This window comes from Nomascus leucogenys, chromosome 19, assembly GCF_006542625.1.
Source record: "Nomascus leucogenys isolate Asia chromosome 19, Asia_NLE_v1, whole genome shotgun sequence".
NCBI classification, from domain to species: Eukaryota; Metazoa; Chordata; class Mammalia; order Primates; family Hylobatidae; genus Nomascus; species Nomascus leucogenys.
Window position 1 is genome coordinate 54,447,125 of NC_044399.1, and position 14,907 is coordinate 54,462,031.

The window sequence follows — 14,907 nt, forward strand, 5'->3', positions numbered from 1 at the left end:
CTTTGGGAAGCTGAGGTGGGCGGATCACTTGAGGTCAGGAGTTCAAGACCAGCCTGGCCAATAAAGTGAAACCCTGTCTCTACTAAAAACACAAAAATTAGCCGGGTGTGGTGGTGTGCGCCTGTAGTCCCAGCTACTCGGGAGGCTGAAGCAGAAGAATCGCTTGAACCTGAGAGGCGGAGGCTGTAGCGAGCCGAGATCACACTACTGCACTCCAGCCTGAGCAACAGAGCCAGACTACATCTCAAAAAAAAAAAAAAAGTCAATTGCTACTGCTGCACAAAGGTGCCAATGTGAGAAGCAACTCAGCTACTAATCAATATAATAATCCTACAGTTTGGAACGTGTGCCCTTGTGAATTTCTATTTAGAGCTCATATTTGAAATTACTGTTTTCTGTTTAATATAGATGCCAGATATCTCCTGAATGGTAGTCACACAGACATCTTCATCACTCCTTATAGAGCCTACACTTTAAGTCAGCCCAACTCCAATTCCATCCAAATATGAAAATCTGTCTAGCTGTTTTTGTCTATTATATAACAGACAAACAGAAATGTCCCCTGGATATCTGCACTGATGCTATCTTGCATCATGCAGATCTTTACTCAAACACCACCTCAAAGAGGCCTTCCCAAGACTACCTAAAAGCACAAATTTAATATACCATCATCCTCATATCAGCTGTAATTTTCCTTATGGCATTAATTACTATAGTATGTCAAGAGGTAATTAATGCCATAATGACACGGTGGCTCATACCTGTAATCCCAGCACTTTCGGGGGCCAAGGAGGGCATGTCACTTGAGGTCAGGTGTTCCAGACCAGCCTGGCCAACATGGTGAAACCTTGTCTCTATTAAAAGTACTAAAATTAGCTGGGCATGGTGGTACACACCTGTAATCCCTGCTGCTAAGGAGGCTGATGAAGGAGAATCACTTAAAACCAGGAGGAAGACGTTGAAGTGAGCTGAGATCACACCACTGCACTCCAGCCTGGGAGACAGAGTGAGACTCTGTTTCAAAAGGGGACGGGGGTGGGAAGCTCTCATTTATCCCAGACACACTAAACAAACTTCTCTAAAGTCTAGGGAGTTAGAGAGTTTGAACTCCTGTTTTATTTTTTATTTATTTATTTATTTGGTGTGGGGGACAGAGCTTCGCTATGTCACCTAGGCTGGAGTGCAACGGTGGTTGCTCACTGCAACCTCTGCCGCCTGGGTTCAAGCAATTCTTCTGCCTCCGCCTCCTGAGTAGCTGGGATTACAGGGACACACCACCATGCCTGGCTAATTTTTTGTATTTTTAGTAGAGACAGGGTTTCACTATGTTTGCTAGGCTAGTGTCGAACTCTTGACCTTGAGATCCATCCACCTCGGCTTCCCAAAGTGCTGGGATTATAGGCATGAGCCACCATGCCCGGCCAGGGAGTTTGAACTCCTAAACCTAACTGCACATTAGAACCAGCTGGCACACTTCTAAGAAGAAGAAGAAAAAAAAACAATATGCCTGGGCTGCACTCCAGGCCACTTAAGTCAGAATACTGGGGCTCAAGCAAGGTATTTTCTTAAAAGCTCCCCTGATGATTCTAAATGAACAAAGGTTGAGAACCACTGCCCTGTGCCATCTTCCAGTCTTCTCTGTCTCTCCTACTTCATAAATCAAAGTAAAAGTACATAAATAAATTATGAAGATTTAAATTCCTGGTGCCCACAATAAATCTTGAAGAAGACATTCCCATCTTCCCCACTCAAAAATTCATTTCCTCTAAAAGGTAAACATAGTATTTACCTCCTCTAAAATGCATCCCTGATTTAACATACTCAAACCTGATGATAATTACTTTTTGGGGGAAGGTGGGGGCAGCAGGGAGACAGAGTCTCACTCTTCTGGCCCAGACTGGAGTGCAGTGCTGTGATCTAGACTGACTGCAACCTCTACCTCCCGGGTTCCAGTGATTCTCCTGCCTCAGCCTCCTGGGTAGCTGGAACTACAAGTGTACACCACCACACCTGGCTAATTTTTGTATTTTTAGTAGAGACGGGGTTTCACCAAGTTGGCCAGGCTGGTCTCAAACTCCTGAACTGATCTGCCTGTCCTGGCCCCCCAAGTGCTGGGATTACATGCGAGAGCCATCATGCCCAGCCTAATAATTACTTTTTTTAACAGTGCTGTCCCAGCCACAGACTGTTTTGTTGTTTTTGGTTTTTTTGCTTTTTTTGAGATGGTTTTTTGCTGTTGTTGCCCTGTCCGGATTGCAATGGCACAATCTCGGCTCAGTGCAACCTCTGCCTCCCAGGTTCAAGTGATTCTCCTGCCTCAGCCTCCCGAATAGCTGGGATTACAGGCATGCACCATCACACCCAGCCAATTTTGTATTTTTAGTAGAGACAGGGTTTCACCATGTTGGTCAGGCTGGTCTCGAACTCCTTACCTCAGGTGACCCACCCACCTTGGCCTCCCAAAGTGATGGGATTACAGGCATGAGCCACCATGCCAGGCCACAGACTGTTTTATAAAGCAATTACTGTATTCTTTTTATTTGTACCTCTATTATCTCCTGTATTTCCTTCTTTTTGCAATTTGTATCTCTATATGATCTTCTCTTCTATACCCAAGTTTATCTTAACTTTTTTGTATCTCTTACATTTGAAGTGCTACAGTTCTACAGTTTGCAAAAAATTTCTATGTTCATTATCTTATCAGATGATGAAACAGCCTGGGTATTAAAAGCCCCTTTCTCCCCCAGGCTAGAGTGCAGTGGCACAATCACAGCTCACTGCTGCCTTAAGTGCTGGAATCAAGTGATACTCCTGCTTCAGCCTCCCAAGTGGCTGGGCCTACAGGCATGCACCACCACACCCAGCTAATTTTTTATTTTTTTGTAGAGACAGGGTCTCACCATGTTACCCAGGCTGGTCTCAAACTCCTGGCCTCAGACAATCCTCCCACCTAAGCCTCCCAAAGTGCTGGGATTACAGGCCATTAGCCCATTTTAAAGTTGGTATCTCAGAGAAGTATCTTGCCAAAGGCACCCTTTTCATGAAGCCACCAGCAATACAACACACGTATCAGAGAGGTAACTCCTGCTTGTGTCCCCACTGTTCTTACATACTACATTACAGAAATCTATTATCTTTTTAAGTTCTATATATAGTTATAGCCAACATTCCTAAGGACAGACTACTTAATGTTTAACAATTTTAGTTACAACTAGAGATTTTCAGTTTAAAAATAATATAATACATCCACATTTACCTCTGCTCCCTCCCAAGATCCCACTGAAAATACAGTAAAGGAATAAAGAAGGTATTGAACAAACCCAAAAAGACAAAAAGAACAAGTGAAGAGAAAATAGCAACAAAATTTTTGAAGTTGGAGGGCAAATGGAAAAGCATTAACTAACCTATTTCCTCTCCTCCTCAAAAATCTTAAAGCTAAGCCAGCAGGGAAAGAAAGCCCAAAACATTCACGTTGTATTCTTTCTCAAATACACAGGTAAAAGAGGTCTAATAATTAAAACTGCTGGCTGGGCATGGTGGCTCACACCTGTAATCCCAGCACTTTGGGAGACCGAGGCAGGTGGATCACCTATGGTCAGGAGTCCAAGACCAGCCTGACCCTGTCTCTAGTAAAAATACAAAAATTACCTGGGTGTGGTGGCAGGCACCTGTAATCCCAGCTACTTGGGAGGCTGAGGCAGGAGAATCGCTTGAACCCAGGAGGCAGAGGTTACAGTGAGCCAAGATCACATCACTGCACTCCAGCCTGGGCAACAGAGCAAGACTTCATCTCAAAAAAAAAATTAACCTGTAATCCCAGCACTTTGGGAGGCCAAGGCAGGCGGATCATCAGGTCAGGAGATCCAGACCATCCTGGCTAACACAGTGAAACCCCATCTCTACTAAAAATACAAAAAAATTAGCCAGGCATGGTGGTGGGTGCCTGTAGTCCCAGCTACTCGGGAGGCTGAGGCAGGAGAATGGCGTGAACCTGGGAGGCGGAGCTTGCAGTGAGCCAAGATCGCGCCACTGCACTCCAGCCTGGGCGACAGAGCAAGACTCCATCTCAAATAAATAAATTAATTAATTAGTTAATTAAAATAAATAAATACAACTGCTTAAAAGCAGTTGTTTTTTACAATATTTTCTCAATTAACTAATACTGCAACCAAGCTCCAATCATAATAGGGCTCTAATTTTTTACCTTAAACTGGGAGTTCTTGTACTTTAAAATATGGGAATCATGGCCAAGGTGATTCAAATTAACCTTGTTATCTACATAAGGCAGACAAACACTTGTTGAACTGAACTATATAATTTAAGATACCAAAACAAAAAGTAGGGCCAGGCACGGTGGCTCACACCTGTAATCCCAGCACTTTGGGAGGCTGAGGCGGGTGGATCACGAGGTCAGGAGTTCGAGACCAGCCTGGCCAACATGGTGAAACCCTGTCTCTACTAAAAATACAAAAAATTAGCTGGGCGTGGAGGCGCACACCTGTAATCCCAACTACTCGGGAGGCTGAGGCAGGAGAATTGCTTGAACCCGAGAGGTGGAGGTTGCAGTGAGCTGAGATCGTGCCATTGCACTCCAGCCTGGGCAACAGGGCGAGACTACGTCTCAAAAAAAAAAGTAACATTTATTGACTGCTTATGGTGAGTCAAGCAGTATTCTGTATGTATCAGTTTATTTAATCTTTACAATAACCCAGTGAGTTAAGTACTAATTATGAAGCACAGAGAGAGGTTAAGCAGTCTGCATAAGGTCACACCTGGAACTTAAATGGTCCGGCTCCAGAGCCAATATTCTATTCATTCTTAGTATCACTAAAGTCAGTCAACAGAAACAGAGCCAAAGTACATATTCATAGCCCAAAAAGAGATTCTGCTAAATTAAGTTTTCATAAAAACTCAGATGCATTCATAAGACAACTATCTTCTAGGGCTATTGAGATCCCAATTCTATATCATGTTTATCTCTCAAAGAATAGTTGAGAGTAGGAATGCCGCATGTACCAAAGTTAGCCAGGAATTAGAACTGTTTTGAATCATTTACAGTTTCTATCACTGGGAGATGGCACATTTTAGCCAAAAAAAAATTATTTCTTGAAGACTATGCAGGCACCATGACTTCTCAGAGCAGGCAGCTCTGGGCCTGAAGTTTGATCAAGAAGCTCTTACATCAGGAAAGAAAACAAACACACACCCAATCTAAACCTCACTGAAGCTACGGTAAAGTACAAAGATCTTCCTCTTATTTATGACCACTATACAAATTTCTCAAATCAAAGTCATTATCTGTATTACTGAGGGACTGACTCTAAAAACCTAGTGTAAAAAAAAAAAAGTCACTATCTACATAGGAAAAGAAAAAAAGATACAAAGAAATATAAAACAAGTGTTTGTCTAAGAACACTGAGCAGGGCTGGTCGCGGTGGCTCACGCCTGCAATCTCGGCACTTTGAGAGGCCAGGGCGGGTGGATCACGAGGTCAGGAGTTCAAGACCAGCCTGACCAACATGGTGAAACCCCACCTCTACCAAAAATAGAAAAAAAATTAGCCGGGCATGGTGGCACACACCTGTAATCCCAGCTACTCAGGAGGCTGAGGCAGGAGAATTGCTTGAACCCGGGAGGCAGAGACTGCGCCACTGCACTCCAGCCTAGGCAACAGAGCAAGACTCCATCTCAATAAGTAAATAAATAAAATAAAATAAAATAAAAACACTGAGCAGGCTTTTTCTTCTTCACTGCAACACAGATCTGGAATTCACTTCGGAAACTGAAGAGACATGACCTTCTCCTACCCATCTACTGCCATATCCATTGATTAATACCCGCACAAATATACCTTCACTTACTTAGGTATATATACTACATAAACAAATCTGTATACACACAGAACTAGAAATACAACTATCTTAACTTCATTCTGACATTTAGCCACACCAATACACTAAAAGATATTTATCCAAACATAGATTACTGTATATTTGTTACATTTATATTTCCATCTACATTTGAATGTTACCTGCCTATCCTCTATGTATAAACATTTAGTGAACATTTTTTAAAGTAATCGCGAGGACTGTGGCAATACTGACCAAGCAGCCAAGAGACTCAAAGGAATTAGCATTCACTGAGCACCCTCATTTTACATTTGTCATGCACTGTTAGGCACTTTTAACGTGTTTGACCACTTAATCTTCCCCACCATCCTATTAAACATTAATCTTAATTTACAGATGAGGAAGCTGAGGTTCAGGAGGTTTAAGTAGTGAGTTCATAAAAGAACTAAAATTCAAAATTCAGGACTACCTAACATAAAGTGCATGCTCTCTCCACATAATCTCAAAAAAGCTTATAAAAAACACAAACAGTATAAAATGTACTACACTGGGGAGGGGCATTATTTCAGGAAGTAAGAGAAATCATCACCCCCAGTAATTAAGTAAGAGAACACCTGAACAGTATCTTACTCTTACAAAAAAGCAAAATCTAGATGGGTTCTGCAGGATCGTGGAAAGTGGTAAATCAGAAAAAAACCTTAGGAAGTTCAAACTTCAGTTTAAGTTCAAAAACTGAATATAAAAAAGCTTTAAGTGAAAAAGAAAAAAAAGCAAGGTTTTGTTGTTTTTGTTTGTTTGTCTGTTTGAGACAGAGTCTTGCTCTGTTGCCCAGGCTGGCACAATCACAGCTCACTGAAGCCTCAACCTCCCAGGTTCAAGCAATCCTCCCAGCTCAGCCTCCTGAGTATCTGGGACTACAGGTGTGCACCACAATGCCCAGCTAATTTTTTTATTTTTTTCTAGAGACAAGGTCTCACCATGTTGCCTAGGCTGGTCTCCAACTACTGGGCTCAAGCAATCCTCCTGCCTCAGCCTCCCAAGGTGCTGGGACCCCAGGCATGAGCCACAGCACCAGGCCAAAAGCAAGTATTTACAGAGAATTAAAGTAGATAAGACAAACATTTTTGGGGCACTTGTCTGGTAAGTACACTGCTGCAACCACTTTACATGCATAACCACTTAATCCTCACAATTAGTACAATTATCCACATTTTGCAAAAAAGGAAACTGGAACAGAAATATTAAATAATTTAGTCAAGGTTATACAGGTGTTTAAAAATTAAAATTATTCTGTGTAATGGGATGAATTTAAAAAAAAAAAAATTTTAAGACACTGGGATCTTAACCCAAGCTATCTGTGTCCAGAACCAAGCTCCTTTCTAACTATTATGCTAAATTGCATGAACAAACAATAGCTAGGGTGAAGGACATATCTGGTATTATGAACAGTATGGTCAAGTGGTGTGTAGCTTTTTTGTTGTTAAAACCCAAAGTCAGGCCGGGTGCGGTGGCTCATGCCTGTAATCCCAGCACTTTGGGAGGCCGAGGCAGGCGGATCACAAGGTCAAGAGATCAAGACCATACTGGCTAACATGGTAAAACCCTATCTCTACTAAAAATACAAAAAAAAATTAGCCGGGTGTGGTGGCAGGCGCCTTAGTCCCAGCTAGTTGGGAGGCTGAGGAAGGAGAATGGTGTGAACCCGGGAGGCGGAGCTTGCAGTGAGCCGAGATCGCGCCACTGCACTCCAGCCTGGGCCACAGAGCGAGACTCTGTCTCAAAAAAAAAAAAAAAAAAAAAAACCAAAGTCAGCAAATAAACATATAAAAAGAGACAAATGAGCATATGAAAAGATGCTCAACTTCATGACATTAGGAAATTACAATTTTATAAAAGGAGATACCACTACATAACTACTAAAATGGCCAAAATATAAAACCCCCAAATGCTGGTGAGGAAGTAGAACATTCATTGCTGATGGGAATACAGAATGGTACACAGCCACTAAGAGTCTGTCAGTTTCTAACAAAAGTAAACATACTCTCACATGCAACCCAGCAATTGAGATCCTTAGGATTTACCCAAATGATTTGAAAACTTATATCTACAAAAAAACCTGCACATAAATGTTTACAGCAGGTTTATTCATAATTGCCAAAACATGAAAGCCAGCAAGATGTCCTCCGGTATGTGAATGCATAAACTGTGCTACATCCAGGCAATGGAATATTATTTAGCGCTAAAAAGGAATGAGCTATCAAGCCATGAAAAGACAAGAACTGTAAATGCATATAGATAAAGAAGGCAATTTGAAAAGTCTACAAACGGTAATAAATACAACTATGACATTCTGAATAAGGCAAAACTATGAAGACAGTAAAAAGATCAGGGGTTGCCAGTAGCGAGAGGGGAGGGAACAGTTGGGGGGAAAAGGAAGGGAAGGATGAATAGGCAGAACAAGGGATTTTTAGGGTAGTGAAACTATTCTTTATGATAGTACAATGGTGGATACTTGTCACTATACATTGTCCAAACCCACAGACTATACAACACCAAGAGTAAATCCTAATGTAAACTATGGACTTTGGGAGATGATGATTGTTAGTGCTAAGTTCACGGATGGTTAGCACACCACTCTGGTGCAGAATACTGATGGGTGGGAGGCTGTGTAAGCATGGAGATAGAGGCTATATGGGAACTGTCTGTACTTTCTGCTCAATTTTATTGTTAACCTAAAACTGCTCTAAAAAAGAAACGTATATTTAAACAAAAAAAGTCAAGGAATGTGTTTATTTAGCAATTAGTATATAAGGAAGTACTAATATACTCATTGTTATATATGCATCAAATCAAAAATACTCGAGTTTATACTGTATCTATTAGGGCTGGGCGCGGTGGCCCACACCTATAATCCCAACACTTTGGGAGGCCAAGGTGGGCAGATCACTTGAGGTCAGGAGTTCAAGACCAGCCTGGCCAACATGGTGAAACCCTGTCTCTACTAAAAAAAAAAATTAAAAAAAAAAAAAATTAGCCAGGTGTGGTGGTGTGTACCTGTAATCCCAGCTATTCCAGAGGGTGAGGCAGGAGGATCGCCTGAGCCCAGGAGACAGAGGTTACAGTGAGCCGAGATCGCATCACTGCACTCCAGCCTGGGCCACAGAGTGACACTCTGTCAAAGAAACAATAATAATAAATAAATATATACATACACACACACATACACACACACTGTATACTAGGCATCCTGGGGAGGGGATATATAAACAAATAAAGTACCTCCCCACTAGGAGCTTGAAATATGAGACAGACCTCATATATTTACAAAAAGCTAAATAAAATGGAATTTAAATTTAAATAGTTCAAGACGGTTGAAAAAATACCACAAAATAGTAAGCTGCCAGATTACTAAAATGGACACTAATAGGACAGTATGTGCTTAGGGCTTCAGTCATTTCTGGCTAAAGGAATCAGGAAGTTAAGATACGCTCTAGGTCTTGAAAATGACTAAGACTTAGCTAAATGACTGGCGCGAATTGGTGCATTCCAAGAAAGAACAAAACTACTGTAGTTGGGAAAGAGAATTAAATGGACCATTTTACAAAACTTATAAATAAGGAGACAAGACTAGAGAGACTAGTAAAGGCCAGATCGTGCAGCTCAGAGCCTCAAAAATCTTCACTCTTAAATACTGACAGGGAGCAAATACTTAACCAGCCTGTGTATATACTGATAGCTCTTAAAAACTGTATTTATAAACATTTTATATCAGATACAGATAATATAAAGACATATACTAGTAGTCATAGTTAAAAATTCACTGTCTTTGCCACTCAATACATATACATATGAGTCCTGTTCCCATCCTTCAACTTCAAATCTATAGGCAACCCATAACCCTATAAACTGAACCCCAGGCGTCCATAAGACCTATTACTGTATCACCTAGTCTTTATCCCCTCAGACACAGATGTCTTTCCTCTGCGGTAGAAAAGAAAGTGGCCCATTGCCCATAAATGGGAAAGAGGGATTATGTTAGGACCATGATCGCTACTGGCATCTTCTCTCTACTCTATTTATAGGGCTGTCACCCTCTATTAATCATTAAAAGCAAACTTACTAAATACCTGCAGATTCCAAGTAAAACATAAAATGCAGCATTCCCTTCTCAATCATCTGAACTGGGGCAAATAGGACCCTATACAACCTCTGATAATTATTATTAATAACAAACTTCAGGCCAGGCTCATGCCTGTAATCCCAGCACTTTGGGAGGCTGAGGTGGGAGGATCATTTGAGGCCAGAAGTTCAAGACCAGCCTGGGCAACACAGCAAAACCCCATCTCTACAAATATAAGTAAATTTTACAAATAATAATAAATTTCACTTCTCATATATGAAAATGTTTCAGAATGCATCCATTGTTAGCTTTCAAATTTTTTCTGTAATCCTTCATTCCGTTCACTGTAAACCCTTCTACATATTTTAATTCACATACTCAATCTTCATGCATGGGGACCTGCAATTGTATCCAATCCCAAACTCTTCTAATCAACAAATGCCCCAACAAAACCTGTTATCTCAAATCAACGCTATGTTTTACTTATCTACCTACACCTTCATGTTATACACCTAAAGCACTCCTCTTTAGTAATCTACCACTAAAGTGAATATTGTCTTCCCAGGCACATAAATATATGTCCAATTTCCCCAACCAACAAATCCTGACACACATTATTATTCTCAAACATGGCCTCCAGACATAAAAAGCACCCCACAAAATTCCTCTTTCTATCCAAAACACTTGAATACTTTTGTTAATGACTTTCTTTAGAAATCCTAGTACGTATGATACCACTTATTCCAAGTTAAAAATCACAAAAATACTACATCTTCAAGATAGAAACATATACTAAGAAGTGTAGAAATGTATGAAAACGATAAAATCAAATTAAAGATAACGTTTATGAAGAGGGAGGATTGGAGAAATGCAGTCCAGGAGAGATTCAGCTGAGATTTTAATCCTGTTTGTAAAGTTTTATTTCTTAACCTGAGTTGGGGATGCACGGTGTTCACTGTAATTACTCTTCATACCTTTTCATACTTGAAATATTTTTAAATGACTTTTAAAAAGACATCCAATTACTAATGAGCATCTCCCTCTTACACACAGTGACAAGCCATTATGTCCAAGTTGCAGTAACTGTTCACTGCTACATCTGGGCCACCCCATCATTTACCTAAGCCAAGAAAAGAAAAAATTACAAACCTACCTCCCAAAACTTTCTCTTAGATATGTTCCAGGTTTATATCCTGAAACTATACATAATCCAATTCTTTCACAACTCTCACATCAACAATAATTAACATGTCTAATTTCACGTTTGCATCCCTAAATTGCCATTTACTCTTACAAATGCCTTATTACTCACATAGTAAACTTTTCCTTGTTTGTCTACGTTAAAATACAAGTGAACTGGTTGACCACATAACTACTTCCACTTGGCTAAATGCAGACAGTTGTATACATTATATCTCTATGCAGGAGTCCAATTCACTCATATACTAACTTTTCAATCTTAACCTACAACATCCAAATTAAGCCACCCATCATTTAACCACAAATGAAATGTCATCTCCGCCAAATGTAACTCAGCCAGGGCCATTCCAAAACCACTCCAGTCCGTCCACTGAGCATACACCTCATGCATCTAAAAATCCCGTTCCTGGACCAAGGTTTACGCCACCCAGAACAGATCTCCTCCAATGGTGAGACTCAGACACACCTTCAAATCCCAATTTTCGGCTCGCTGTGGGAAAACAAGTAGAGACGGCCTGAAGTTACAAACCCAAAGGAATCTATTTCATACACCACAGGTCCTGACTTTCTCTTCACTAGGGCGTAGAAGTTGGAAGCCCCGAGCAAGGAGACCAGGTCTAGTCGTCTTCGGCGTCCGCAGAGTCCTACAGTCGTCGACCAAGCCGTTCAGGCAGCTGGCCCGCCTACTTCCCTCCCCACCCCCACCCGGCCCACCCCACCCCCACCCCACCCCCACCCCCACCCTGGGCGCACAGCCCGCGGTCTGTCCCCGCACCTGCGGGACCTGAGAACAGCAGACTGCCGGCTCCTCTCCCACAAGGGAGGGCTTGGATACCGGCTCAGACGCTCCCCGCCCCTCGCCTCTGGTCACCAGCCTCTCCGCCCGGGGTCAACCCTTCCAGCCTTCCGCTCTCATCTAATCGGGCGCAGGACCGACAGCCTCTCCAGGGCCTACCCGGGCCTCGCTTCCTCCGGTGCCAAGCTCCGAGGCCTCCTCACCTCTCGCAGAGAACCAAGCCAGACCGGACGCTCCAGGCCCGAAAGGCAACTCCCCTCCCACCACTCCCTGACTCGCCGGTCTTTCCTCCCAGCTGCAGCCGCTGAAAAAGCCAAGTCCTAAGGTCCCCCTCCATCAGCTTCCGGGCATCCCTTCACGGCCGGGCCCGAACCCCCAGCCCTGCCCTCTCGCCACCTCGCTTCCCCGAGTCGCGAGGCCGAGCCCCGGGGCTGGACGGCTTCTTTCCCCGGCGTGCGGCAGACTCACCACTGAGCGCCGAGGCCTGCAGTGTGGCCCCCGAGGTGCCGTCGATGACTTTGATGGTCCCGCGGCTAGTGACGGCCAGGATGGCGTTGAGCGCAGGGTGGTAGGACAGGCTGTGCAGCCCGTCGGCGTCGCAGTGCATGCAGCCGTCCCGCAGCACCAGCCACTCTGAGACCCCGGCCGCCCCCGCCCCCGCCACCGAGGAGCAGCCGGGGCCCGAGGCCGCCGCAGCCGCAGCCGCCATCTTCCGGCCTGCGCTCAGCACAATCACACTGGGAAGCGGCTCAGTGACAGTCCCGGGAGGTGCAGCACCACCGCCAGTCACCATCCGGGGCCAGGGGGCAAGCTGAGCGCGTTAGCCGGAAGTGAAGTCAGGCGCCCGCACGCACGCGGAACGTCGATCGCCCGGCCGGAGGGGCCAAACTCGGAGGGAGGCTGACGGGGGAGGGGGAGAAGCAGGGAGGGAGGCGGGGCCCGGGGGCGCGGGCTGGAGGCCGGCGGGTGGAGCATGCGCGGGAGGGCTCGCGCGTGCCACGCGCCGCGGGTCTGGCCAGCTCCGCGTCCGCAACGTCCCAGTTTCTTCCTGTGAGCCTGGGGAGTGGCGGCTGCCGAGTCCGCCCCGCTCCTCGCGGGGGAAAGGGGAGGGGTTGGCCTCCGTGCATTTCCGCTAGGTGGGGACCCCCGCCCTTGCGACCTGTCTGGTACGCCCGGAGGCCTTTTGCAGCGGTTGCAGCTGCGCCCTGATCGTTCCCGGTACGCGCGGTACAGCTGTTCGGCCGTGGCCGGAAGTGGACCTCTGGGTATCGGCCACGGCTCTGGTGTGAGAATAAACAGTCTGAGAAGCCTCTCGTTTGGATTGGAAGGAACCGAACGACCTTCCCAAACCTGTACCTTTTACCATGCCTGCCCTCCCCATTACCAAGGCTTTCTGTTGAACAAAAGTACCAGATACGAGGTGCTGGAAGCGCATAGTTAAGCTTAGTTTCTCTATCCACATTCCAAACAACCCGAGTTACGGGAATTAATAGGAGTGTGTGTGAGTGTGTGGTGGGGTGTGTTGGAGATCTAGAAAGGACTAGTCAATTTACTAATCGTCCCCCCTTGGAGAATTTTTTTTTAACTTTTTATTTTGAAATAGATTCACAGTTGAAAATATACTGCAGACCACTGTGGTCTTTCTCTCCAAAAGCCATAACCCCGATCTATGAGAAAAACATTGGACAAGCCCAAACTGTAGGACATTGTTTTTATAAAATACCTAAACACTACTCAAAGATAGTACAGAGAGATCCAATTTACTCTTTACCCAGTTTCCCACAATGGTTGCATATTACATAATTTGAGTACAATCTCAAAAGGAGGGATTTGATAGTTGTATGATGTGTTATAGTTCAATGTCATTTTATCACATGTAGATCTACGCACCATAGTCAAGATGCAGAGTTGTATGTTCTATGTGTTTTGTGATCATTACATTATTTTGGAAAGAACTAGTTTTCCTTAAAAACCTAATCAAAGATCTGTTGTGAGGATTAAGAATCATTTGTAAAATGTGTAGAAGAGCATCTGACAAGTATATACTAGGTGCTCAATAAAAATTATAAAAGTTAATTGCCCTCTCACATTCATGCGAACTTCCTTCAGTAAATCTTCATGGATTATCTCAACTATGTCTTAAACTATTAGCCATCAGGCTGCATCTGAAACACTTAAGAGATTTGGCTGTATTCCTCTCTTCTTGAGGTCCCTAAAATACACTGAAGTTCCTGGGCCTGCCAGAGAGTGACATTCCTTACTCATCTGTGGTTTTTTTTTTTGGGGGGGGGGCTTTTTTTTGTTTGTTTTTTGTTTGTTTATTGAGACGGAGTCTCACTCCGTCGCCCAGGCTGGAGTGCAGTGGCGTGATCTCGGCTCACTGCAACCTCCGCCTCTTGGGTTCAAGCAATTCTCTGCCTCAGCCTCCTGAATAGCTGCTGGGATTACAGGCGCCTGCCACCACGCCCGGCTAATTTTTTTTTTTTCGTATTTTTAGTAGAAGTGGGGTTTCACCATCTTGGCCAGGTTGGTATTGAACTCCTGATCTCGTGATCCACCCACTTCCACCTCCCAAAGTGCTGGGATTACAGGTGTGAGCCACCGTGCCTGGCCACTCACCTATAAGTCTGGGAACAATCAGGCCAGTTTTTCAAAGGAAGACTTTATTGGTTCCATAAAGTCAACCATAGCTCCTTAAAACCATCTGGTCATATCTGAAAATATGACATTCCAGTCAAAACCTGGTTAATATAACCAGTGCCTCCAATTATGTCTTGTTACAGGAGAACACATTTTTATAGAAATTATGCAAATAACTATATTGCCATAAAAATAGGAATACTTGGCCGGGCGCGGTGACTCACACCTGTAATCCTAGCACTTTGACTAGCCTGGCCAACATAGTGAAACTCCATCTCTACTAAAAATAGAAAAAAATGAGC

At 43.8% G+C, this 14,907-nt stretch overlaps 1 protein-coding gene across 9 annotated transcripts in view; it reads right to left on the reverse strand.

Annotated features, from left to right (window-relative positions):
* The window catches only part of BIRC6 (baculoviral IAP repeat containing 6), a 258,422-nt gene extending 245,555 nt beyond the window's left edge, over positions 1-12,867 (reverse strand). For 6 of the 9 annotated variants that reach the window (XM_030800387.1, XM_030800383.1, XM_030800386.1 and 3 more), the window contains exon 1: positions 12,434-12,862. In XM_030800387.1, the coding sequence (XP_030656247.1) occupies positions 12,434-12,758 (325 nt within the window). In that variant the 5' untranslated portion in view covers positions 12,759-12,862. Of the gene's footprint in view, positions 1-12,433 lie in introns of all 9 variants that reach the window. The other 3 variants (XM_030800385.1, XM_012501479.2, XR_004027064.1) reach the window with 2 other exon arrangements.
* Between the last annotated feature and the right edge of the window lie 2,040 nt (positions 12,868-14,907).